Source organism: Papio anubis, chromosome 14, assembly GCF_008728515.1.
Source record: "Papio anubis isolate 15944 chromosome 14, Panubis1.0, whole genome shotgun sequence".
NCBI classification, from domain to species: Eukaryota; Metazoa; Chordata; class Mammalia; order Primates; family Cercopithecidae; genus Papio; species Papio anubis.
Genome location: NC_044989.1, coordinates 96,136,992 through 96,164,731, shown reverse-complemented (window position 1 = coordinate 96,164,731; position 27,740 = coordinate 96,136,992). Strand labels below are relative to the sequence as shown.

General features: G+C 40.3%; 1 protein-coding gene across 4 annotated transcripts in view; it reads right to left on the bottom strand.

The window, feature by feature from the left end:
• Nucleotides 1-27,740, bottom strand: part of ST6GAL2 (ST6 beta-galactoside alpha-2,6-sialyltransferase 2) — an 87,080-nt gene that overhangs the window by 11,856 nt on the left and 47,484 nt on the right. For all 4 annotated transcript variants that reach the window (XM_009184891.3, XM_009184889.4, XM_009184892.3 and 1 more), the window contains exons 3-5: nucleotides 20,535-20,632; nucleotides 19,053-19,154; nucleotides 16,544-16,718 (exon numbers count right to left, since the gene is read on the bottom strand). In XM_009184891.3, coding sequence (XP_009183155.1) covers nucleotides 16,544-16,718; nucleotides 19,053-19,154; nucleotides 20,535-20,632 — 375 coding nt within the window. The remainder of the gene's footprint in view (nucleotides 1-16,543; nucleotides 16,719-19,052; nucleotides 19,155-20,534; nucleotides 20,633-27,740) is intronic.

Below are 27,740 nucleotides of genomic sequence, written 5' to 3'. Positions count from 1 at the left end.
AGCCTAGTATAATCATTTAGCATTTAGCTTAACTGTGGTTATGCCAAAACTATCTTGTTTTTCACTTGGCAGAATATTTAAAATAACATCCCAAATCATTGAGAAAAACAAAATTTTCTCCTTGATGAAACAGCCTTTCATTAAATAGCAAAATGAGCTATGGATATAAAACAGAACATAATACAAGTAACAGGAAAACTACCAGTTTAAATCAGTTCTAATAAACACTTGAACATAACTCACACATGAAGTAAATTAGCAGTTTCTACGAGTCACCAATAGAACACTGCAGAACACTTTTCTGAATGAGGGGTGAGGGTGAAAGGCTAAGTGTATTAAATATGCCAGGCTAATAAAACTCTAGCAGCTGTTCTGTGGTTTCTGCTTAAATTCAATCATAAAATGGAAAATAATGAGAGCTACACCTGAGATTCTTAAAGAGATAAAAGTGACTTTTTAAGTGGCAGTTCTAGAAAATATTTGTAACTAAAAGATGCTTTGGAAATTTGAACCTGATGTCATTTAAGAAGACTCTACCACCCTAAACAAAATAGTATAATGCAAGAATAATACTGGAAGGTCAATTTGTAGCTCATTATTTCTTGTTATCACACACTCAGGATTCATTATTTACAGGAAAATACAAAAAGTTGTTCCTAACCAACAAAACTGTGACACATTTTACACAATCCGTAGTTTATCATTTTGTGCTAATGTTCTGAGTTTGGGTGACATATTAAAAAATGAGATTCCAAAAACCAATATAAAATGGAAAAGCAAGAAGTTATGACATATTTTTAAGCCTATTATTCTTGTGCATATATAAATTAGCCTGAAATTACAGTGTTTGCACCTGTAAACTTCAGAAATATTAGTTATAATATTATGAGTAGTGGTTGCATTAAAAAAAGAAAAAAAGTCAGGGTGGGGGTGTTGGTGGCTTCTGCAATGAAAAGAATTGGTAATTGTACCTTAAAAAGGAGTTCCACGTCCGTGTGTATGTTGGGCGGATCCCCTGGCTACAAGGTCTGTTTGCCTGTCAGCACTCAGGCTGGGAGCCAGAGTGGGTGAGGCTGGTGCCTGCTGGTGTGCCTGGATGCCCTACTGCATGCAGATGGCAAACCCATCCAGCCATGCTTGAAGACCCCAGGTGAGATCACTCACCTATAAAAATATGTCATTACGTGGGCAAAATAGAAGCTGCAGGACTCCAAGTAAATTATTGCTTATCCTCAGTCAGGCACATTTCAAAATGACTTCATTGCACTGAATAACAAGATAAAATCTCTACTATCCGACTAGGGATGAAAGAGAGAAATGCTCTTCATATGTGAACAAGTAGCTCCCAATGGGCTGAGTGTAAGGAAGCTAATGAGATGGAGAAGTTGTTCCAAAGAAACGAGTCCTTATGGATCATCTAAATTACCCTGATTCATGTTACATCTTTTTGGTTTTAAAAATACATGTGCAGTCCAATAATAAGTTTATGAATTCCTTTATTGCTTCTCTAGAGAAGGAGATAGTACATGCAATCCAATCCAATGTATCTACTAGTGTCCTTTCTTCTGTGAACCCACAGGACAAATATGGAGTCTAATTAGAAACCCAACTACATAATTCTTGGGAAAGCAATATATCAGCTCTTATCAACAATCATCAGCATGTCATACCCTTTGCACTGGCACTAATACTCCTGGGAATTTATCTTAAGGAAATAGTTTAAAGAAAAGCCTCTGTAGTCACATACTGCACATAATCTATATTAACACATAAATATAGTAATGACTTGTCAACATAATTGTTTGATAATATCAAGCACTCTGAAACAACCAGAATACTCAACAACTAACAAAGGCATACATTATGATACACCTGTTTGATGTAATTATATGATCTCTGTAATAGCAAAGAAAACAAAAGTCTATTTTCACCTTGATTATAGGTGTTAATGAAAGAACAGTCCTTTTCTATTTGGGAAAGAGTCTTATTTGACCTAGCATAAATTTTTAGATGACACACATTACAATAATAGCGAATAGTAAATATTAGTTATTGTGCTTAGGCACATGATAATTCAAAGTTAAAGGTACTATCCGTATCTTCATTTTACAGATGAAGGAACTGGGCTTTAGAGATGCTAAGTAACTTGTTCAAGGTCATATAGCTATTCAGTGGTAGGACCAAGATTTTATTCTGGTCTCTGTGGAATCTAAGGTCTTAGCCATAGTGCACACATAAAGTGACAGGTCAGGAGGGTGGCCACCCTTCTACATATGAGACCAGTTAAATCAAAGGTGAGAGTCTATAAGATGACATAAATTACAGCCTCCCATTCATTCATTTGTGTTTTCATTCAGGGAACACCGTGCACTGGGCTGTGGTGCTTCACAGTGAGGGAGCCTCGTTCATTACAACAATGCTAAGATCTGGATGTGGTCAAGATTTGGAAGAGTATACACTAAAGTCAAGTCACGATGGCAGTACCAGAAAATGGGGTGGAGTTATTTGGTGTTTCAAAAAATGTGTAAGCATTTAGTTGTATTGTTATTTTCTTTCTTTTTATAAAGACTGCAAAGTTCTAGGGGATTATTCAAAAAAGTTGCAAAGAGAAACTAATGAAGTAAGGCAGAGTCATTCTCTTCCTTAAGGTTTGGTGAAAGCTTTGGACACATACTTATGTGAGAATAAATAGTAACTCTAAACCTCCTCAGCCTTACATATGTTAATAAAATGGGATTTCTTAAAAAGCTATCAGGCTTTTACTGAATTTCAAGTAAGAATCTTGATACCAAAAGCAAAACATATTTGCAAAGTTATGGTTTAAATGTTTTGAAAAATAATTATCAATAATCGATATGCAACTTTGAGTCAGGTTTCCATGATAAATTGCAGTAAATAGTCAACTCTAATAATGATTCTTCAGAATATTTTGTTAGGTGGAGTTGCTCAGTAATAACAAAAATCTGACGTTAAAAACATAGAAAACATGATTTAAAAATATTAATTTAGAAATTTGAGAGGGCTAACTTCAGTATACACTAGTTTTAAAACCTCAATAAAGATATAGGGAGGCAGAGCAAGATGGCTGAATAGAATCCTCCACCAATTGTCCTCCCAGCAGGAACATCAAAGTCAACAACTATCCACACAAGAAAAGCATCTTTGTAAGAACTAAAAATCAGGCGAGTGATCACAGTATCTGTTTTTAACTTCCTATCACTGAAAGGAGCACTGAAGAGAGTAGGAAATTCAGTCTTACACTGCCAGCACCATGCCTCCTCCATCCACCAGCAGGGAGGAGAACCTGTGCACTTGTGGGGAAGGAAAGTGCAGTGACTGGGAGACTTTGCAATGGAACTCGGTGCTGCCCTGTTACAGCAGAAAGCAACACCGGACAGAACTTAGCCAGCACCTATGGAGGGAGCATTTAGAAGAGCCCTGGCCAAAGGCAAATCATCCATCCCAGTCACAACCTGACCACTGGGATGGTAGTCTGGCAAGCCTCACTACCAGGGGCTAAAGTGCTCCTGTGTCCTAAGTAAACTTCAATGGCTTCCATTCCTGGGCACGTCCTAGTGCTGTGCTGGGTTCAGAGCCAGTGGACCTGGAGGCATGCAACCCGGTTGAGACACAAGCTAGGGCAGCCAAGGGAGTGCTTGTACCACTCTTCCCCCAGCTCCAGGCAGCACAGGTTGCAGCTCTGGAAGAGACTCCTTCCTTCCTTGTGAGGAGAGGAGAGAGAAGAGTAAAGAGGACTTTGTCTTACAACTTGGATACTAGCTCAGCCACAGTAGGATAGGGCACCAAGTAGAGTCCTGAGGCCCCCATTCCAGCCCCTAGCTTCTGGATGACATTTCTAGACACACCTGAGCCAAAAGGGAACCTGCTTCATGGAGAGGACTCAGTCCTGGCAGGATCCATCATCTGCTGACTAAAGAGCTGTCAGGTCTTGAATAATCAGCAGTGGTACTCAGGCAGTACTCACTGTGGGCCTTGGGTGAGACTCAAGAGCCATGTTGGCTTCAGGTGACACTCAGCATTTTCCCAGTGGTGGTGGCTACAGAGAGGAACTCCTGCTTGAAAAAAGGAGAAGGAAGAGTAAAGGGCACTTTGTCTTGCAGCAAAGATACCAGCTTGGGCAAAGTAGGGTAGAGCACCAAGCAGGCTCTTGGGGTGCCAGATTCCAGGCCTTGGCTCTCACACAGCCCTTCTTGACCTGCCCTGGGCCAGAGGGCGGCCCCCTGCCTTGAAAGGAGAATCCCAGGTCTGGTAGCATTTACCATAAGCTAACTGAAGAGTCCTTGGGCCTTAAATGTACATTGGTGGAAGCCAGATAATGCTCACTGTGAGTCTGGGCTGGTAGTGGCCATGGGAGACACTCCTCTGCTTGTGAAAAGGGGAGAGAACAGTGGGAGAGGACTTTGTCTTATGCCTTGGGTGCCAGGTTGGCTGTGCTAAGTACAATATCAGGTAGACTCCTAAGTTTCCGACTCTAGGCCCTGGCTTCCAGATGGCATTTCAAGACCCACCTGGGGCCAGAGGGAACTCATTGCCCTGAAGGGAAGGACATAAGCTGGCTGGCTTCATCATTTGCTGATTGTAGAGTCCTGGGACATTGAGTGAACATAGGCAGTAGCCAGCCAGTGGTTACCATGGTCCTTAGGTGAGACCCAGTGCTATGCTGGCTTCAAATCTTACCCAGTACAGTCCCAGTGATGGTGGCCACAGAGGTGCTTTTGTCCCCCGTTCCCCAGTCTAGGCAGCTCAGCACAGAGAGAAAGACTCTGTTTGTTTGACAGAAAGTGAGGGAAGAAAACAAGTCTCTGACTGGCAATCCAGAGAATTCATCTGGATCTTATCCAGGACCACCAAGGCAGTACCTCTACAAGTCTGCAAGGGCCAGAGTGTTACTGGGCTCAGGGTGCCCCTTAATGCAGATACAGCTGAAGTGACCAAACACTTAGATCATAATACCATACAACTCCTTTCAAAAACCTGGAAAGCCTTCTCAAAAAGGCTGGGTACAAACAAGCCCAGACGGTGAAGACTACAATAATACCTAACACCTGAATGCCCAGACACCAGAAAACATCCACAAGCCTCAAAACCATCCAGGAAAATGACCTCATCAAACAAATTAAATAAGGCACCAGTGACCAAACCCAGAGAGACAGACATACGTGACCTTTGAACAGAAAATGCAAAATAGCTCTTCTGAAGAAAGTCAGTGAAATTCAAGATAACAGAAAGAAGAAATTCAGAATCCTATCAGATAAATTTAACAAAGAGATTGAAATAATTAAATACAATCAGGCAGAAATTCCAGAGTTGAAAAATGCAATTGACATACCAAGGAATGCATCAGGGTCTCTTAACAGCAAAATTATTCAAGCAGAAGAAAGAATTACTGAGCTTGAAGACAGGCTATTTGAAAATATATAGTCAGAAGGGACAAAAGTAAAAAGAAGAAGAAAGAATAAAGTACACCTGCAGGATCTAGAAAATAGCCTCAAAAGGACAAATCTAAGAGTTATTGGTCTTAAAGAGGAGGTAGAGCAAGATATAGGGCTAGAGGGTTTATTCAAAGGGATAATAACAGAAAACTTCCAAAACCTAGAGAAATATACCAATATTCCAGTATAAGAACACCAAGCAGATTTAACTTGAAAAAGAATACCTCAAGAAATGTAATAACCAAACTACCACAGCTCAAGGATAAAGAAAGGATCCTAAAGGCAGCAAGAGAAAGAAAAACAAATAATAATAGCATACAATGAAACTCTAATATGTTTGGTAGCAGACTTCTCAATGAAAACCTTACAGGCCAGGAAAGAGTGGCATGACATATTTAAAGTGCAGAAGGAAAAACAAATACACTTTTATCTTAGAATAGTATATCCAGCAAAAATGTCCTTCAAACATAAAGGAGAAATAAAGACCTTCCAAGACACACAAAAACTGAGGGATTTCAAGAAAACTAGACATATCTAACACGAAATGCTAAAGGGAATTCTTCAATCTGAAAGAAAAGAATGTTAATGAGTAACAAGAAATCTGAAGGTACAAAACTCACTGGTAATAGTAAGTCCATAGAATATTATAATACTTAATTGTAGCCTGTAAACTATTCATATCTTGAGTAGAAAGACTGAAAAATGATAAAAAAATAATAACTATAATGACTTTTCAAGACACAGACATTTAAAAAAAGATATAAAGAAAAACAACAAAAACTTTAAAACTGGGAGGATGACATTAAAGTGTAGAATTTTTATTGGTTTTCTCTTTATTTATGCAATCAGTTTTGTCATCAGTTTAAAATAATGGATTGTTAAGATATTATTTGCGCCAACCTCATGGTAACCTCAAATTGAAAAACACACAACAGGTACACAAAAAGTTCCTTTTATTCCCACTATTTTGAAGGGATTTTATCATGAAACGATGTTGAATTTTATCAAATGCTTTTTTGATAAAAAAGGTTTTATCAAAGGTTTTACCTCACGGTAACCTCAAATTGAAAAACATGCAACAGGTACACAAAAAGTAAAAAGCAAGAAATGAAAATACCACCAGAGAAAATCACCTTCACTAAAAGGAAGATGAGAAGGAAGGAAAGAAGGAAGAGGAGACTGCAAAAACAATCAGAAAACAACAAAATGGCAGGAACAAGTCCTTACTTATCAATAATAACACTGAATGTAAGTGGACTAAACTCTCCAATCAAATACATAGAGTGGCTGAATGGATGAAAAAACAAGACCCAGTGATCTACTGCCTACAAGAAACACACTTCACCAATAAAGACACACATAGACTGAAAACAAGGAGACAGAAAAAGACATTCCATGCTAATGGAACCCACTTCCCAACTGAAAGCAGGAGTAGCTACACTTGTATCAGACAAAATAGATTTCCAGCCAAAAACCTATTAAAAAAAAGACCAAGTAGGTCATTATATAATGATAAAGGGGTCAATTCAGCAAGAAGATATAACAATCGTAAATATATATTGGACCCAACACTGGAGCACCCAGATCCATAAAGCAAATATTACTAGAGCTAAAGAGAGAGATAGACCCCAAAACAATAAAAGCTGGAGACTTTAACACCCCACTTCCAGCACTGGACAGATCATACAGACTGAAAATCAACAAAGAAACATTAGACTTAATCTGTATCACAGACCAAATGGACCTATAATTATTTACAGGACATTTCATCCAATGGCTGCAGAATACACATTCTTTTCCTCAGCACCTGGATCATTCTCAAGGATAGACCATATGTTATGGCAGAAAACAAGTCTTAAAAAATTTGAAAAAAACTGAAATTGTATCAAGTATCTTCTCTGACCACCATGGAATATAACTAGAATTAACAAGAGGAATGTTGGAATTAAAAAGATGAATTTTGGAAACTATATAAACACATGAAAATAAAATGGTATTCTCCTGAATGACCAATGGTCCAGTGAAAACATTTAGAAAAAATTTTAAAGTTTCTTGAAACAAATGATAATGAAAACACAACATACCAAAACCTATGAGATAAAGCAATAGTAGTAGTGAGAGGAAAGTTTATAGCTATAAGCATCTACATAAAAAAGTAGAACAACTTCAAGGAAACAACTAAATGATGTATCTTTAAAAAGTAGAAAAGCAAGAGCAAACCAAAACCATATTTAGTGGAAGAAATAATAGAGATCAAGCAAAATGAATGAAATTGAAATGAAGAAAATGATACAAAGGTCAATGGAACATAAAGTTGGCTTTTTGAAAAGATAAACAAAATTGAAAAAATCTTTAGCCAGACAAAGATAAAAAGAAAGAAGACTCAGATAAATAAAGTCAGAGATGAAAAAGGAGACATAATACAACCGATGTCACAAAAATCCAAAGGCTCATTAGAGGCTACTATGAGCAGCTATACACCAATAAATTGGAAAACCTAGAGAAATGAATACATTCCTAGACGCATACAATCTAGTAAGATTGAGTTATAAAGAAATCCAAAACCTGAACAGACCAATAACAATTAATGAGATCAAAATTGTAGTAAAGTTTCCCAGCAAAGAAAAGCCCAGGATTCAATGGCTTTACTGCTGAATTTTACAAAACATTTAAAGAAGAACTAATACCAATCTTACTCAAACCATTCTGAAAAATAAAGGAGGAGGGAATACTTCCAACCTCATTCTACAAGTCATCCTGATACTAAAACCAGACAAAGACACATCAAAAAAGAAAACTACAGGCCAACATCTTTGACAAATATTGACTTAAAAAATCCTCAATAAAATGCTAGTAAATTGAATTCAACAACACATTAAAAAACTATTCATCACAACCAAGTGGGAGTTATCCCTGGAATGCAAGGATGGTTCAACATACGCAATCAATCAATGTGATACATTAACAAAATGAAGGACAAAAAACATATAATCATTTCAACTGATGCTGAAAAAGCATTTGATAAAATTCAACATCGTTTCATGATAAAATCCCTTCAAAATAGTGGGAATAAAAGGAACATAATTCAACACAATAAAAGCCATATATGACAGAGCTAATATCATAATGAATGGAGAAAAATTGAAAACTTTTCCTCTAAGATCTGGAACATGGCAAGGATGCCCACTTTCATCACTGTTATTCAACATAGTACTGAAAGTCCTAGCTAGAGCAATCAGACAAGAGAAAGAAGTAAAGGGCATCCAAATTCAAATAGAAGCAGTCAAATGATCCTTGTTTGCAGATGACATGATCTTATATTTGGAAAAACCTAATTAGAACTGATAAACATTCAGTAAAGCTGCAGGATACAAAATCAACATACAAAAATCAGTAGCATTTCTATATGCCAACAATGAAAAATCTGAAAAAGAGATCAAGACGGTAATCCTATTTACAATAAGTACAAATAAAATACATAGGAATTAACCAAAGAAGTGAAAGATCTCTATAATGAAAATTATAAAACATCCATGAAAGAAGTTGAAGAGGCCACAAAAATATAGAAATATATTCCATGTTCATGGGTTGGAAGAATCAATATTGTTCACATGTCCATCTGACCCAAAGCAATCGACAGATTCAATACAATCCCTATCAAAATACCAATGATATTCTTCACAGAAACAGAAAAAACAATCTTAATCTTAATATTTATATGTAATCATAAAAGACTTATTCAATAGAATGACCCAGAATAGCCAAAACTATCCTGAGTGAAAAGAACAAAACTGGGGGAAATCACATGACCTGACTTCAAATTATACTAGGTTGGTACAAAAGTAATTATGGTTTTTGCCGTTTTTGCCATGCGGTTTCTCCATTAATAAGAATCTTATTAATATTGAAGTAAGCTTGTAATAAAAGCATAGTTTAATTTCATATTAGAATGTGTTTATATTGTGTCAAGAATATAATTGTTCACATGTTTTGGAATTCATTTATTATAAGGAAAACAATCATTCTTATCTTTGATACATTTTCTGTGTTCGTAAATTGCAAACTTCTGAAATCAGGTGTTTTTCCAACAATAAAATGGCTTTTGTTGAAGAGGTTCTTAGAGTTTGCTTTCTTCAATGCTATATCAATGTGTTCTTAAAATTTTGAAACCTATTGTTCTTTCTCTTTAAGCAGAAAAGGAAGCCCTGTTATTTTCAGAAAAACAGGAAGAATTTATTGGCTACAAACTTAAGTATTTCTGTCCAAATCTGATTTCACTAGGAAATCTGATTTTCTTTTCCATAGGAAATAGTGCACAGATCTTACAGCACCAAAGAAAAAGCTCAGCCCAGCCTATGGGGTACTGGATCAATGACAATTCTGATGTCAAAATATCTCCAGGCCTACTAACCAAGAAACATTCAGACTGGTGCACTGAACAGAAGTTGCTTCTATACTCCTTTTCCCTTTAATATTTATTGCTTTCCTTTTCTCAGCAGAAAACACACGTGCGTGCACACACACACACACACACAGAGAGAGAGAGAGAGAGAGAGACAGACAGACAGACAGAGTTCTTAATCCAATAAGACAAGACCATGTGATGTATGAGCCATCAAAGAGACTACTGGTACTGGGCTAGGGGTTCCTAATGAAAGTGCAAAAAGTATGTTATGCTTTTTGAGAGGAAGGTGTTGGCTGAATGTTTTATTCCATTTGGGCTGCTGTACTGAAATGCAATAAACTGGGTGGCTTATAAATGACAATAATTTATTTTTCATAGTTTTAGGGGCCTGAAAGTCCATGAACAATACACGGCAGATTCAATGCCTCATGAGGGCCCACTTACTGGTTCATTGATGGCCATCTTTCTGTTGTGTCTTCACAGTGGAAGAGGCAAATGAGCTGTCTGGGGTCTCTTTTACAAGGGCACCAATCCTATCCATGAGGGAAGCTCCACCTTCATGACCTAATCACCTCCCAATGGTCCCACCTGCTAATATCACCTTGAGGGTTAGAATTTCAACATACAAATTTTACAGGGAGAAACATTCAAGTCGATCACACCGAATTTCATCTGCCCAAATGTTAGTGAGAGAATGCCTTCCTGAAATCAACGAGAGTTGGAACTTTGCTTGCTTTTTACAAACTTATACCCCACTAATCAGTATATCCAAGAATCTGGGTCCCAACTTGATAGGAACAAACAAAAATCCACTTTTGAGGAAAACATTTACAGTCCACACTGTTATGTATGTCATTTCACAATAAGTTTTAAGGACAAAACCTGAGTTCATTAGTGAAGTGAGTAAATTTTATAGTTATGTCTTCCAAAGAATCAAAAAGAATAATTGTATTGATAATTAAAACATCCAGTAATGCTGGAATAGGCCAGGCACAGTGGCTCACGCCCATAATCCCAGGATTTTGGAAGGCCAAGGTGGGCAGATCTTGAGTTCAGGAGATCGAGACCATCCTGGCTAACATGGTGAAACCCCATCTCTACTACAAATACAAAATATTAGCGAGGCATGGTGGCATGTGCCTGTAGTCCCAGCTAGTTGGGAGGCTGAGGCAGGAGAACTGCTTGAACCCAGGAGGCGGAGGTTTCAGTGAGCTGAGATTGCTCCACTGCACTCCAGCCTGGGCAACAGAGCGAGACTCCATCTCAAACAAACAAACACAAAAAACACACACACACATCCAATACTGCTGGAATATAGGATTTAATGTTACAGAATTTCAAAAGGCAAAAATATATAAAAAGTTATATTTTTAGTAATATGTTACATTATTTTAACTAAAGACAAATAAAAATAATTATCCCACTTGGGATTGAAGATTGCAATAAGTACATGATTAGTCGTTATTCAAGATTCCTGAGTCCTCCTACTGAGCCAAATGCATATCATTTGCTGGTACATCCATCAGTACAGAGCCTGTGGACTAGATTTTTGAAGTTCTTAAGATTCCACAAAGCTAAAAGAATGGTTCTCAAGGCGTGGCCCCTGAACCAACAGTGTCAGTATCACTTGGGAACTTGTTCGAAATGCAAATTCTCACAGTCTCCAGCTACTCAAAAACTCTGGGAGTAGGCCCAGTAATCTGGTTTACAAAACTGTGACAGCCACCCTCCAAACTGACTCCATAACGATTGGTGCCTGCTATTCATGTTTTTTGTGTAGTTTCGTCCCATAACAATGGTGCTGACTTGTGTAACAAAGATAATGTAGCAGATGTGTTAGCTTATGACATCATAAAACCATTGGGCCTTCCTCCCTGCTCTTTCTCAGATCCCCTGTTCTCTGGAAGCCAGCTGCCATGTTGTGAGGATGCCCAAGCAGTGCTATGGAAAGAGGTTCATGTGGTAAGGAACTGAGGCCTCCTGCCCTCAGCTACGCAAGTGAGTCATCTTGGAAACACATTATCCAGCCCGAATCCAGACAGTTTGATTGTAACCTTAGGAGACACTGTGAGCCAGAATCATCCAACCAATCTGCTCCCAGATTACTGACCCATGGAAACTGTGAAAGAATAAATGCTTATTATTCTTTTTAGAATCTAACTTTTGCTTTGCAGGAATGGTTTATTAGCACACAAACCTTTTGCGTGATTCTGACACATGCTAAATTTTGAAAAACATTGAGCTAAAACATTCATTCACTCACCAAGTAATTATTATTTGTATCTACTATGTACCAGGCTAACAGCAGAAATACAGTGATGGGCAAAACAGACACAGAACATTCCTTGATGCATTCTTTTCTTTTCCTTCGTTGGACTTATCATACTTTATAACGATTTTATTTACGTCTGTCCTGCAAGTTTTGGGTGGGCACGACCCTTGCCTGGTTTCTTCACCACTGGGTTTCTGGGGCCCAGTCCTGTGTCTGGCACACAGGAAGTGTGCAATTAATATCCACTTGAGTATGACCCTTACCTTCCTTGCTCACTACCTTTCGCCTATATGAAGGATTCAGGCCCCAGTAACGAGGCCTTGAATAGCACTAACAGCACTACATTTAAGGGGCTCAGTAACATCTCCCGGGGAATCCAACTGCCGCTGGATAATCTCCATACAAAGAAATGTCTTTTGTGTTCAAAATAGTCAGCTTTTTAGAGTCTCTCTATTTCAAACATGCAGATTCCTAAGCATGTATAAAGAAAATGTATGCAGTGGATGTGTTAGTCTGTTCTTGCACTGCTATAATAAAATACCTGAGACTGGGTAAAATATAAAGAAAAGAGATTTAATTGGCTCATAGTTTCGCAAGCTGTGCAGGAAACATAGTGCTGGCATTTGCTTCTTAGGAGGCCTCTGACTTTGGAAGGCAAAGTCAGAGTTGACACTTCACATGTTGAAAGCAGGAGCAAGAGACAGAGTAGGCGGGAGTTGGTGCCACAACGATCTCAAATAACCAAATCTGTAGTCCCAGCTACTTGGGAGGCTGAGGTAGGAGAATTGCTTGAACCCAAGAGGCGGAGGTTGCAGTGAGCTGAGATCATGCCACTGCACTCCAGCCTGGGTGACAGAGCGAGACTCTGTCTCAAAAAAAAAAAAAAAATCAGAAAACAACCAAATCTCATGAGAACTCACTATCATGAAGACAGCACCAAGCCATGAAGGATCTGTCCGCATGATCCAAACACCTCCCACGAGGCCCAGGTGAAGTGGGGATTACAATTCAGCATGAGATCTAGGTGGGGACAAATACCCGAACCATGTCAGAGGGTTTAGAAATATAAGTAATTGCATGGGAGACTATAAGGATGGACACATTAGGAAAGGTTTTAGTTCAAAAATATTGGAAACCAAAAGCCCTATGAAGCCAACCATGTGTGCAGTTATGTGTATATATATGTATCTAATGAGCACATCAGTAAAGGAAGCGGGGCACACTGTTTCACCTCCAGGGCAGCCCCTTGTGGATCAGAACAACCAGAGGCCGGGGACACTGCCAGGGTGATCTTTTGTGATGGTGACCGTCCTGCTGACCGGTGGACCCAGGGCTGAAGATGGGACTGTGCAAACTGAAATGTTCTAATCCCTTCTAACAGCTCTTCGATGGGTTCTTTCGTTCAGCAGCTGACGTTAGAGGTTAGAGCACTTGGAAACAATGAGGTCCTGAGACAACAAGTCAATGCCTTCTCAACATGACCTCAGTACATGAAGGGGGCATTTGGAGAACATTTTTTTGATAACAGAAAAAAAAAACAAACCAGTCATTGATTTTTAAAATTCTCATAGCAGACAGATTGAGATGTGGGTGACATCATTTTACTGCTATTTAAGGATGTCGGATAAATTATAAAACAGATTCTGGCTCTCAGCCTATTTATGATCAAGATCAAAGAAGAGGGGCAAAGACTGCTGCAGTCTTGTGGGTAATCAGAAGGTGCTGGAGGTTTTCTGAGCAGAACTCATCCAAGCTGTCTCCACTGCCCATCTTTGGTGAGGGTTCTCACATGCTTCACCATGACAAGGCACAAGGGCCACAAATAAACTTAACAACGCCAGACCACATCTTCTGTTGCCTCTTCTATCCTCGCCCGACCCTAACCCTTACCCACAGAACACAGCCTGCCCAGTGGGCACTGAGGGATTTCTTATCAACTTGCTGTTTTTCATTCTTTTGTGACTAGCAAAACATAACAGTGCTGTCCTACATAACTTTCTGGGACAATGGAATTGTTCTGTCTCTGTACTATCCAATATGGTAGCCATTAGGAGCATGTGGTGACTCAGAATTTGAGATGGGGCTAGTGAGATTGAGAAACAAAAGGTTTCCTCTTATTTAGTTTGAAGTAACTGAAATGTAAGTAGCCATATTGGTCAGTACAGTGTTAGAAAATAATAACGATTATTAGTACTTCCATTTCTCATCTGTGGATATTCAGGGTCAGAGGATTAAGTAACTTGCCCAAGGTCAGCAAGCCAGCAAGCGGCCGAGGGGAATTCAAACTCAACCCATCCTCTGCCACCTCAACCTCTTGCAGTGACATCAAACTGCAGCCCCTTCAAGTCAAAGAAGCCTTAAAGATAATCTTCAGCTTCTGAAACTTTAAATTCTCAGTAAAGAGCTTTAAAAGGAAGCTGGCTATACGTGGCATGATTTCTTTTAGCAAAAACAACATAGGAAAGTACTTTTTTTTCAGTTATGACTATCTAACTTGAATTTTTTAAACCACGTGTTGATAATAAGTGTATCTGACAGGCCCCTCTAACTGTGCTTTAAAACTTTTGCTCTAATCAAATATTAGCCACATGAATTTATGAGAGGGTGAGGATATGAAAAAGACTTTATTAAACTTCTGTCACATCTTGTTATGCTGTCTAGGCATTATTCTATCCTGTTTACTCTTTGCTGACAAACTAGATTATACTTTTTTCCCTAAATCAACAAGATCCTATGAAACCACACCAAAGATAAAGAACTTAGGATTTCAAAAGAGTGATTCAGAAACAAAGAGTGTCAAAGGCATGAGTTTAAAAGGGAGAGAAAAAGCTGAGCTTATGGAAAAGAGTATGCAGTCATATTGTAAATTTTTTTCTTAAATTATATGTAAAATAATTCACATTATTATGATACCAAAAACCCACTCTAAAATCTGCAAGCTTCAATTCAGGATACCTGTGTGTCCTGAATTCATAACCAAACCAGTGTTATCTCCACAAGTCCTTCCTTTATTCATGGCGAACCACTGTGCAGCCCAAGAAAGGAAAAGGGTTGTAAATTCATTGAAATTGGGGAAGAGAACATTACAGTTCTTTACAGACAAAACCAGTATCGTTTGGTTCTTGTGTAGGTTTTCATATTGCCAAAAGGGTCTAGGATATTCCTTAATATTACCCTACTCAGGTAATATCAAAGAGACAATGGGGTGATGAGCTAAAACACAGATAAAGAAATGAGGTAAAAACCAAAAACTCTGAGGATCAAAGCTTGACTAGAAGACAATGTAGGCCCAGTGTGATGCTCTTGTTACATAAAACCCATCTGTAGATGAAAGATACTCTTCGGTGAAGAGAGCTAAATGAGATACTGGAACTAGTCTCATCAAAGCCCATACCAACTCATAGTCTTGAAAACCAACACTCTCTCCTATGGTCACAGATTGAGCTCCACAACCAAGCATGGCATAAGCTACATGAACAGGCATGGGTGGTAGATTCACGATGCCGCACATTCCTGGACATGCCTGCCTCACCTCCCTCAAGAGGCGGGGTCTATGTTTTCTCCCCTGGAATCAATAAACCCTGAAATGACTCTGGCCAATAGAATTGCACCTGTGATGGTGTACCAGCCCCTAGGTGTTGGCCTTAAGAAACTGGCAGTGGCAGAGAAGAATTCAAATTCTTGAAATTCAAATTCTTGACTTCCTGTGTTTTCGAATGTTCTCCCTGGGATTCATAAGCTGCCATTTAAGAAGTCCAGTTACTTTCAGACCACCATGCAAAAGAGACTATGTGCAGGCACATGGTCAACTGTCCCAGCCGAGCTGGGCCTTTAGCCATCCCTGCAAAGGGACCGGAGGGATGTGGGAGTGAAGTCATCCCATAAAGAGCGGAATGCACCAGACGACCTCCATGGATGCCATATGGAACAGAAAGAACTGCCCAGTCAGGCCTGTCCTGACCTATACAATCATGAGAAAAATAAAACAGTTCTTTCTTTTACACCTTGAAATTTTGGAGTAGTCTGTTACACAAGTGTTTCTTTTTTCCTTAGTTAACCTACCTTTCCTCCAAAACCACCTGTTAATGGCTCTTACTGTACAGGTGGAACATGCCTAATCTGAATAACCAAAAGCTGAAATGCTCCAAAATTCAAAACTTTTTGTGTGTCCACATGGCACTCAAAGCAAAGGCTCATTGAAGCATTTTGGATTTTTGGATTAGACATTCTCAACCAGTTAAGTATCTGTGAATATTCTGAAATCTGAAAAAAATCCAAAATCAGAAACACTTCTGGTTCCAGGCATTTCAGAGAAGGTATTCTCAACCCGTACAACATGACTGTATATTTGTTAAATATTAGATCTCATCCTGTCTGCCCCCCCCTCATTCCAATTTTTAATATGACACCTACCAATGAAACCAGAAGAAGGTGGGTTTGGCTGAATCTTCTCTTTAGTGTTCTCCTGGATAATATCCCAGAGCTGCCATATAAATTTAGGATGAAGAATGTAAAATGGCTGATTTGGGTTTCTCTGACGATGCTGAATATATGGAGTGAACAGGTTGTAATCCGGTTTTTTGTACCACTAAGGAAAAAAAAAAAATCAATGCAGTCAAGTAGAAAGAACTAAACCGTGAAAGGAGACAGGGCATGGCTGGTTGATTCGAGGCAGAGGGGCCAGGCTGGGGCTAGAGGATGGGGAAGGATCACGACTCATTCCATCTACAGATACTTCCTCATTGGGACGAGGGGATGAAAACAAAGAGAGACCAGGGTGCTATCCCTAGCAGAGATAATGCTTTGTGCTTTGGTCAAATGAGAAAAATGGACTAGGTCACGGATCAGCATCCCTCTTCTGCAAAGGGCCAGATAATCAACACCTTGGGCTTTGCAGGCCATAGAGTCGATCGTCTCTACTCAACTGTACCATCGTAGCACAGAAGCAGCCATGGACAATAAATACTGAATGGGCGTGCTGTGTTCTAATAAAACACTATTTATGAAGGCAGGTGGTGGCTAGATTTGGCCCATGGGTGTAGTTTGTTGGCCCCTGGGGACTGGATCAGTGTATTTCAAAAATAAGTTTTCCAAATTTCATCTATAGTGACAGAAATTGTATTGCTGCTGCCTGGGCCTGGGTTGGGGCTGGGAAGATTGACTAGGATGGATTGACAAAGGAACTCTCTGGGGTGAAGGAAATATTCCAGTTTTTCATTATGATGGTAGATACATGAGTATATAGATTTGTTATCATTCTTCAAAATGTACACTTATATTTGTTTACACAATGTATGCTATTGTATGAAAAATCAGTAAGGATGTTTTTCAAAAAGGAAGTTTTCAGAAGCGTCTCAGCTGTAACCATGACATGGATTTGGAGAGGGTGGGTGGGAAGAAGCTTAGCTCATAGAACTCCCTTTAAACAGACAGCAGCGGTGTATAGTGGGTATACATTAAGATCACAGGTAATATTTCACTAATGAAATGGCGCTGTCGCTTTAAAAGCTTTGAGAATGACTGGACCAGAGTATCTTTCATAATCGAAGCCCCAAGCCATGTGGCCCTGGCAACGGAGCAAGAGGAATGTGGAGTCAGAGCGAGAGTCGTTCCTTTACCCTCCCTCCTCTTGGGGCCTCACATGGCAGTAAAGGCCTTACAGAAAGTGGACTTGCCACTGGGATTTTAGCACTGCCAGGTGGCCAGCTCTGTGCCCTGGGTTGGGCTGCTTCCAACAGAGGAAGAAATAAGGTCCAACAGCTAGAAACTCTCAGTCTGCTCACAAATAGCAAGAAAGCTGCAAGAGTTTAAAACCAGGGAGCCTCAGGCTGGAAAGGAAGTTGAAAAGTTCAAACACCCATCTGATGCTTGATTCTCAGTGGAGGGTACATATGAGAATCAAAGAGCCCTCTCAAAAAATATACATTGAGGCTATATATATCCTACATTTCCGGAGATGGGGCTCTGACAGATTTTGAAAAATACTCTCCAGGTGATTTTGACTTGCACGACTGGTCAGGAATTGTAAGTAATCATACGAGGTAAATGTCCAGCCTCAGTCTCAAGGTCAACAGTGACCAACATGCTCCTTCTCCAGGAGCTGCTTCTATCTTGGGAGGTTACCTCTCGAAGAAGCAAAGATCTTTCCCTGACACTCATCTTAAGAAGGTTGCATCCTCTCTGGTCTTCACTAAACAAGTCAAAGACACTCGTTTACAGAAATGACAGCATCTCTTACTAGGCTAAATACTATCCATCTTTTCCAGCCCTCATTGAAAAACAAGCATGCTGGCTTTTCATGAAAGGTTTCACCAAAAGTAGCTGGTTGCTTGTTTAGATAGGCAATGATTTACCAGAATATCCCAAATATAACCTGTTTGTGTTTTTATGGCTAGTAATAAACTTGTTTCAGCCCTATTGCATAAAATTAAGCAGATTCAGAAGCAGAAGCCAAAGAGGAACACACTCAAGAAAAGCCTGGAACAGGCCCCATTTAAATAAAAATGAGCTGTGGATTCACAAAGTTGAGATTCTCGTGCCAATCACTTTCAATTTATTTCAAAAGGTCTTCCAACTACTTGAAAGGTAATGTAGCCCCAACACAGTGAAACAATTCTGACTGTAATCAGTCAACCCTTTAGTGTAACTAGAAATTTCTGAATATTTAGATATTCTACATTTCCCCCACCCGGCTGCCCTGCCCACCAATTCTGCACAAAAGCACTTTGGCATTAGATGACTAATGTTCACAAGTGTGCTACTGTAACTGGGTATCAATGCGGTATTCACAAACATGCATGAAATTGATATTGATGGGTACCTTCGTTGTCTGTCAAAGCTTAATCCTCGCCTAGATCTTATGATCAATTAGTCAAAGCCATTGTCTGACTGTTGGGGTGGGCGAATCCAGGGAAACACTTACCAGGTTAAGATTTGCGGAATATGGCGCAGGATCCCAGGCCACCAAAATGACGTCTTTATACAGTGAACTGTCAATGAAATGATGGCTGGGATTGGTCAGGATCTGCAAACACACAGAAAAACCATTTCGAAGCCAGGGTTTGGTTTTTAAAAATTGCATTTTAAAAAGAGGTGAAAATTAAAAACAACTAGGACAAGAAAAAGGTGACTCAGACTTTGTAGTTTCTTCTGGGGGAGGGAGAGACGCAGGCATTGCATGCAGAAGCACTTAAAGAATGTTTAAGGAAATTATTATTATTATTTTTTTTAAAAAAACACAAGTTCTGACTTTTCACCAGCAATGTACTCATGTCTGGTGGTACTGAATCCAGATCCTGAAGGATGCAATTCCCCAGCTAATTCAAGTCCCACAACCTCTTCTACAATTGCCTCCACGTGTAATTTGGAGAGAGCGTTGCAGGTGTGGATGAAGTGAGTCCCGAAGGAGCCTCCAGCGTGCCAGCTTCCCTCTGTGGCCCTACCTAGTTCTAAATGAATTCTTCAATCTCAGCTGCCAATCATCTTTTTAAAATTATTGTTTCAGGAAAAAACAACGTATTATTTTCCCTCGGTTTTAAGACACATTTTTTGTAACCATTATTACGATACACTTTTTTCCTTCACGTTAAAGTTTCTAAGTTAGAATGTATGTTACAGATGATATGTATTCTAATTTGGTGGCATTTATCTCCTCCTTTGCAAAAAGTTGTTATTAAATGAATGGCAGATTTTACAGTCAAATGACATCTCTGAATTAAGGAAATATGGTCATTGTTTCTTACCTTGAGGCAGGCTGCCTGGTGCAGTGAACTGTGCAGAAAGCTAATCTTTTGTTCTGTAAGCAATTCACCATAAATCACTCATCACCTCATTTTTTCTACATATTTTGAAACTCCAGAAATTGTTGTGGTTTGTTCTGAGGATAATTTTGCTATACATTTGCAAGGTATTCTTATTAAGAACGTGAATAAACGAGGTATTTTCATTTCCAATTAAATAATTCCTTTTCATTTTTTAAAATTTCCAAATGGCAGACTAAAGTTGCAAAGATCTCCTATGAACTCCCAGATTTTATACTTTGCTTTTCTCCTCTTTATCCTCTGCTTTCTTTATTGCCATTTCTTCTAAGTTTAACTTTGGTCAGTTCACACAATGCAACATGCTAAGTCTATGATTACAAATATGTATATATATTTCTATTTCTACTGATTTTTCCTTTTAATCTTATTCATTTCCTCCTATTCATGTCATGTCTAAATTACCATTTCTCTGCAGTTTTCCTCATTAATTTGCATTAATTATAAGATTGATAGAAATAAACAAGTACCATGGTCATAATTAACCAGGTAACTTCTCTTCACTCATCCAGTTAAACTCATTTCTCTTCACTCATCCAGTTAAACCTAAGAAACACACATCCATGAAAACACTCCATCTGTCTTACCTGCGAATTAATGATGCGTACGGTGGTTTTATTCCCAACATCTTTCTCATAACCACGTGTAGGAGCAGAGTTAAATCTCAAAACTGCATCATGAGAATCTAAGGGCACATAAGTGACAAGCTTACTTTTGTTCTCTGTAGAATCACATAATCTAGGAAAAAATGTTAAAGCAAACCTTTCAATACCTGAAGCTAATGATACACCATCAATAAAGTTAAGATGTCCCCACATGATTTGCAGAGAATTTACTCTTCATGGAGAATGAGATCTTGGCTAGAGGAAACATCAATATGGATATATATATATATTATATATATAATATATATGTATATATAATCTGTTCAATTATGGGCGATACTGTATCATCTAAGTGATATTTAGATACCTGCTACCTTTATGGCATTCTTTACAAGTGTCATGCTTGATGCAGCCATTCTCCCAAAGCTTCCAATACATCTTGAGGGAGACTGTACTGGAGCAGATAAAGACACCAGAAGGCAAGAGCTGCTTTCTGGTGCTGATGTATGCTTAAAAAGAAAGCCAACCCTTCAGCAGAGATTCTGCATTTAATGTCGCAGAAAGAAAGAAAGCCAGTCCTGACTTCCATGCAACCTGACGTACTGCTGCCGATGGCAAGAATACCTGTGTGAAAGCAACCTTAGAGCATTCTGCGTTAGCAGCAGACCAGACCGCTGTAGCCCAGAGGATGGGCAAGATGGAGAGACCACCAATGCCACCAGCTGCCAGGGCTCTTATGTTCTATAACCACACACTGTGCTTCACCAAAGTTGAACTATGAATGCAACATAAATATACATCTCACTTCATTCAACCTGACAGCCCGACTTGCCCAAGTTCTCTGAATGCTGGGCTGGGAGGACCTGGATGAAAACAAGTTACCCCTATCCTGGAGGCTGACAAGGTGGTGAAGAGTGGGAGGCACAGGAAAGTGGGTTCACCTGATTTAGCACTGGGAAGAGGGGATATGTTCCCTTTGCATAAGGCAGTCTATAAACATACATGTGTCTTGAAATTCCTAGAAACCAGCCTGAAGAGTCAATGAGCAAGAAAGCAATTTTCTAAGGGCCATCTTTAGCTGCAAATATCTCATGCAGATTCCAAGCTCCGCCTGGAGCAAGGACAGTGCCTGTCTGTGAGGGAGAGGTGAAAAGAGGTATTTCTGTCATGCCCAAGGGGAGCTGCATGTACAGTCCCCGAGTCCCACACAAGTGCCTAAGGCAGCTGCCTTCTTCCCCAGTCCCTGCTACCTGCTCCTTTGGAGTCTTCTTCTTGCTCCCCAAATAGCAGAAACTTACCATGCATGCCCCCACTAAAACAATGTGAAAAAAGGTGTCTTCACTGTCAAGCCCTGAACTAAAAGAATTCAAAGTCCAGCTTTAGCGCCAAAATTAATCCACTTTTGGAAGACATGAATGCGTAGGGTGTAGGTGGCTATGTCATCAAAACCCTGCAACGTTCTTTTAGGGGAAATTTTGCAGGAGTTGGCAAACTATGACCTTCTGGCCAAATCTGGCCTGCCACTTGTTTTAGTAAATCAAGTTCCACCATAACATAGACACATCCACTGTACACGCTGTCTATAACTGCAGAGTTGAACTGTTGAGACAGAAACAGAGATATGGTTCACAAAACCTAAAATATTTACTACCAGGCTCTGTAAAAAAAGTCTGCCAATCTCTAGATTCAAGGGGATCTACTCTGGGTATAAATGATGCCAACATACGTAAATGCCTCCAAGTTAAAACCTGTTCTTGGCCGGGCGCGGTGGCTCAAGCCTGTAATCCCAGCACTTTGGGAGGCCGAGACGGGCGGATCACGAGGTCAGGAGATCGAGACCATCCTAGCTAACACGGTGAAACCCCGTCTCTACTAAAAAAAATACAAAAAACTAGCCGGGCGATGTGGCGGGCGCCTGTAGTCCCAGCTACTCGGGAGGCTGAGGCAGGAGAATGGCGTGAACCCGGGAGGCGGAGCTTGCAGTGAGCTGAGATCCGGCCACTGCACTCCAGCCTGGGCGACAGAGCGAGACTCCGTCTCAAAAAAAAAAAACAAAAAACAAAAAAAAACCTGTTCTTTACTTCACAATTTAAGGATTTGTTCATACTTTATTGAGATAATGGATTTATTATTTATTTTTATTGAATAACGTTTTGTCAAAAAATTCAAATAATATTTGAGGTGGAAAAACTAGATTACCCCAAACAGTAGACTCTTGAAATTTATTGATAATCCAAACACTTTTTAGGCATATGGAATATATCTACTGATATTTACCATACTAGAAAGTAAAGCAGGGAATTTTTAAATGTCTATTAATTTATTTTAAAATAGAGTTTTTTCAATTTAAAAAAACCCCTGTATTTTCAAAAACCAAAAGAATACTGAGAAGACTGGCACCGTTTTCAATGTTTGCAAGTCTCTTTTAGGTCTGGTTTTTTAGAAAGTTGGTTTCTCATATCTGCTTTCGAATTCAACTTGTTGCAATATGTTGTTTTATTTGAAGTATATGAAGGCTCAGACACATTGTTGAATTGAGAAAGCTATTTAAAGAATCCTTTCAAAGAACTGTGAATATTCTTCTTTGATACCTAACAAAACTCTACGAGGGCTAGTTTCTTAGGGTTGGTTATAATTTGGAATCTGAAACCTGTCAACGAACTTTTTGTGCTCTGTTACATTAAAACTTGTGGTCTATTTTTCTCTTAAAATAGACCTTCCACTCATGCGTAATTGTATAATATTGTACAATGATCACCTGAAAACTATCAGCTAGGCATAGTTATATATAAGTTATATATATATATATGTTAGGCAGACCTTCCAAATGGTGATGCATTTTGTAATAAAGAGTTGAAACACTGACTGTGGGCGTGGTGGCTCATGCCTGTAATCCCAGCACTTTGGGAGACCCAGATGGGCGGATCACCTGAGGTCAGGAGTTGGAGACCAGCCTGACCACCAGGGAGAAACCCCGTCCCTACTAAAAATGCAAAAAAAAAAAAAAAAAAAAAAAAAAAGAAAGAAAGAAAGAAAGAAAGAAGGAAAATTAGCTGAGCATGGTGGTGCATGCCTGTAATCCCAGTTACTCGGGAGGCTGAGGTAGGAGAATCGCTTGAACCCAGGGGGCAGACGTTTCGGTGAGCCGAGATCGTACCATTGCACTCCAGCCTGAGCAACAAGAGCAAAACTCCGTCTCAAAAAAAAAAAAAGAATTGAAACACCACATTGGTTAGTATCACCATGGAGTTCACCAGTTTTTAAAGTCTGGATAACTTCCAAGTTCGTGGTTCAAAGCTTGAATTTTATCATTGGCAAGAAATACTATCAGTTATTTTCCTAAAAGTGACACGCTCCCTTGATTCCTTTTTGAGAACATATCTGTCAAATATCCAAGTCTGAATAATTAACATTTCTTTTCAAGTTGAAATTGCATTTCATGAAAAAAGTGGCTAGTTCGGCTCACAATGCAATTACACAGGGGCTTTTCCTTTGTGAACTGGCACACATAAGCGTTTTTCTCCTATTTCCCCATGAGTCCCACTGAATCTGAAAAAACACATATTCAAAGGTTGAGCTTTGGGTTCTGCTACCCTGACTTGTGCTAAGAAGCCCCAGTCCCACGCATCATTGTGTTTGTACCACCAGTGATAATGTCAACAACTGGAAGGAAAAGAACTGTGAGTATACTTACCACAATAGTTTTTTCTCATGGACCCTCGAAAGGGCCTTGGAAAGTCTAAGGGTAAGCTTAGATCTCACTGTGCCAACTGCCAAGCCAGGGCAACCCTCTGGCTGCAGACAGTGAGAGGAGACTCCAGACAGCGAGGTGACTGCAGGTGCTGGGAGGGAGTCACCCCGAGCCTGAGGGGAAGTGTGATGCCAGCAATCCTCAGCCCCAGTTCTCTCCAAACCATGCTGACAACCCCTCAGACACAGCCTAGCCAAGGGCCCCAAGCGGTGGGTGCATTTCTATTAGTTGACTAATAAATGTGAATTAATTGCATCACCCTTGAAAACTTTCCAGCATTTAAATGCCCGTTGTCTTATTGTGGAGCTGTGCTCTAAGCCATCCAAGGACTTCACGAGGCACAGGGCACAGAAAGATAAAGCAGTGTAATTCCTTTGGAGGTGGTATTAGTCTGCAGAGTTAAGAGGCCACCTGCGTGCAGAGGACAGGGAAGCAGGGTCATGTAGGCTTGTGGCTAGGCCCAGTGCAAGCCCTCTATGAACAGCCTGTATGAGCAGCATGGGGTGGGGATGGAAGGGGAGGGTGCACTGAGACTGTCGTCTGTCACACAGACATGTTTTATAAACGTACACCTGGCTGTGCATGCCCTGATAATGCACTGTGAGAATAGAAGCTGTCCATTCCTATTTAGACAAAAAGGAATAGGTCAGACAGCAAACGCAACGGGAAGAAAGTCAAGTTTCATTTCTGGAGAAGACATTCCCAGGCCAGAACCATGCCGTGTTGACCTTGAGAATGGAGCCAGACAAGTGCATCCATGGAAGGAAAATTAAAGTCCTTCAAGGAGCTGCTGGGCCAGCAAGCCCTCCAGCACCCGGTCACTGCCCTGCCCTGGGGCCCATCCCCCACAACCCCCTCCTCTCCTACGCTGATGAGAAAATTCACACAGCGGGAGAGCAAGCCTCCAGTCACTAGAGAATGGCCTACCTGGGATTGGACGAAGCGATGTTTTCCCAGCACCGCGGAGGCCTTGTTTTTCCCCAGGACCTGTAACCCTCACCTCCTGACTTACTTCCCTCGCAGCCTCAAGCCCAGGCTCTGGCGTGATCTCTATAGCAACTATCTGCGATGGCTGTGCATTGCCGGCACAGGGGTGAGAGCTAGTGTTTCTGGAGACCCACACTGGGGTTTGAACCCAGGCTCTGCACGTGTGACTGGAGGTATTTCCTTATCTATAAAATGGGAACAAACTTATCTATCAGTCAGGGCTGTAAGGTTTACAACAGTTAGCACAAAAAGAGCATTTTGGGCCGGGCACGGTGGCTCATGCTTGTCATCCTAGCACTTTGGGAGGCTGAGGCAGGAAGATCACTTGAGGTCAGGAGTTCAAGATCAGCCTGGTCAACATGGTGAAACCCCATCTCTACTAAAAATACAAAAATTAGCTGGATAGGGTGGTGGGCACCTGTCATTCCAGCTACTTGGGAGACTGAGGCAGGAGAATTGCTTGAACCTGGGAAGTGGAGGTTGTAGTGAGCCAAGATTGTGCCACTACACTCCAGCCTGGGCAACAGTGGGAGACCCCCTCTTGGAAAAAAAAAAAAAAGAAAAAAAGAAAAAAAAAAAAGGATTCTGAACGGGGCCTTGTCTGTACTATAAGTGGTATCTATGATTACAATTGTTAAGTAAAGAATAATTTTCAGAGTGGCTTGCAAGGACATCTAGGAAGATGATCTGCCTTCCAAGTTGGCTTCTCTCTTCTGTCCCTATGAGCCCGTGTACTCCCTGTAGCTCTCACCACCCGTATACCACGCTGTTTCTCACTTCCATATGATGCTGGGCTTTCAGCTTGCTCTCCTCTCCCTGGAGCAGTCTTTACCAACCTCTTCCCTCTGCCCCGCCACCAGCCCTCAGGGGAGTTAGGAATTCATCATCATTTCTGCCTTGTCAGCCTACATATCTCCCTGTCCTTCTCCAATCCACAACACGGGAATTGTCTGTTTACCACTGAAGTGTGCCAGTATGGATGCTCGGGCCCGTGACCTCTTCAGTTTTGTGTCTAGCACAGGATCCGGTGGAGAGTTGGTGACCAATAAATAACGCTCATCGGAAGAGTATATGGACTGCTTTCTTCTTTCTTGCTTTTTTTTAAAAGTAACAGGACATGTCAAATCTCAAGCCCTCTCCACCAGTCTATGCATCCCATCCCCAGTCTCTCCCTCCACGTCCCACTTCCCATGCACTTGCCAGAATTTGAGTTTCAAGTACACAGATCTTGGTTTCCCACATGAAGGCTATCACTGGTGGTTTAGAGCAGAACTTTCTCCTCCGTAACGTGTTTCCACATGAATGCCAGTAGCACTGCACAGAAGCAAATTATTATTGCTTATATGCAGGGGTGAAAACAGATCATCTTATGACTCTAGGAGAGAACGATCCAGGTTTCCAAAACAATTAGTTGGTTTTTCAATAACATATTCATAGCGAAAGTGTTTACAAATGCTATACTTTCCTAACCAAAACCAATTCCTTTGTGTGACTCAGTTCCAACAGAAGGGTAGGCGGATGGGGGCCGCACTGCCAGTGGAACAAACACCAGGGGGAGCTAAAGGGCAGCCAGTAAGCAAACCTGAGACTGGGTCTTCCCTGGACATAAGCGTGTACAGGTGGCCTCCTGGCAGAGCGGAGGTAGGGCTGATAAGCACTGACCATCTGAGATACTTTCTAGCTCTGTCTTCAGTTTTTCATAAGATTGTGATCTTTGGTAAGTCTTTTGATCTTCACTTAGCCAATTCACAAGTAGATACTTAGGGACCAACATGAATTTAGCTACAGCTGCCCCCAATACTCTAAGGGGCCTAAAGGAATCTGCTGCCAGAGTTTGTTTGTATTCTGCAAGCCATTCATAACTACGTGGGTTTGCTTGCACATATTCAGGTGAACAGGAAGGAGCGAGGTCGGCACCTGGCATGTAAAGTGCTGATGCTGAGATACCAACTTATACAAATGAAACTTTTTGTTTATACAAATTGAGCCACGCTATGGTTACATGTTCTTAAAATAGTAGATACACAATCTGATCCAAAAGACCCTAGACAAAACAATAAAGATAATTTTAAAGAAATTTCCAGGCATGTTCTTCAGTTGTGATTCTACCGTTCTTAAAGGCATGCAAAATAAATTAGATTTGGATACTAGAAATTAACAAAGATATAACTGGCATTTCAAGTTTCCCAGAAACATGGACCTCTCAGTGTCTTTCATGCTCTCTTCCAAATTCTAGAGTTTACAAGATTCTGGTCAGGGATATTTACGCAGAAATAAAGGACAAGGGACTGCTCACTGGCATGCAAGAGCAATCCAGATCTTCACCTCTGATGCAGAGGTGTTTAAAACAAAACCAAACCGGAAGCAAGTTACTGCCTGCTTCAAGCATAATACTTAAATTCCTTCTCTACATTATTAATATTGGCCCTCAGAAATGAGAAAGAACTGTG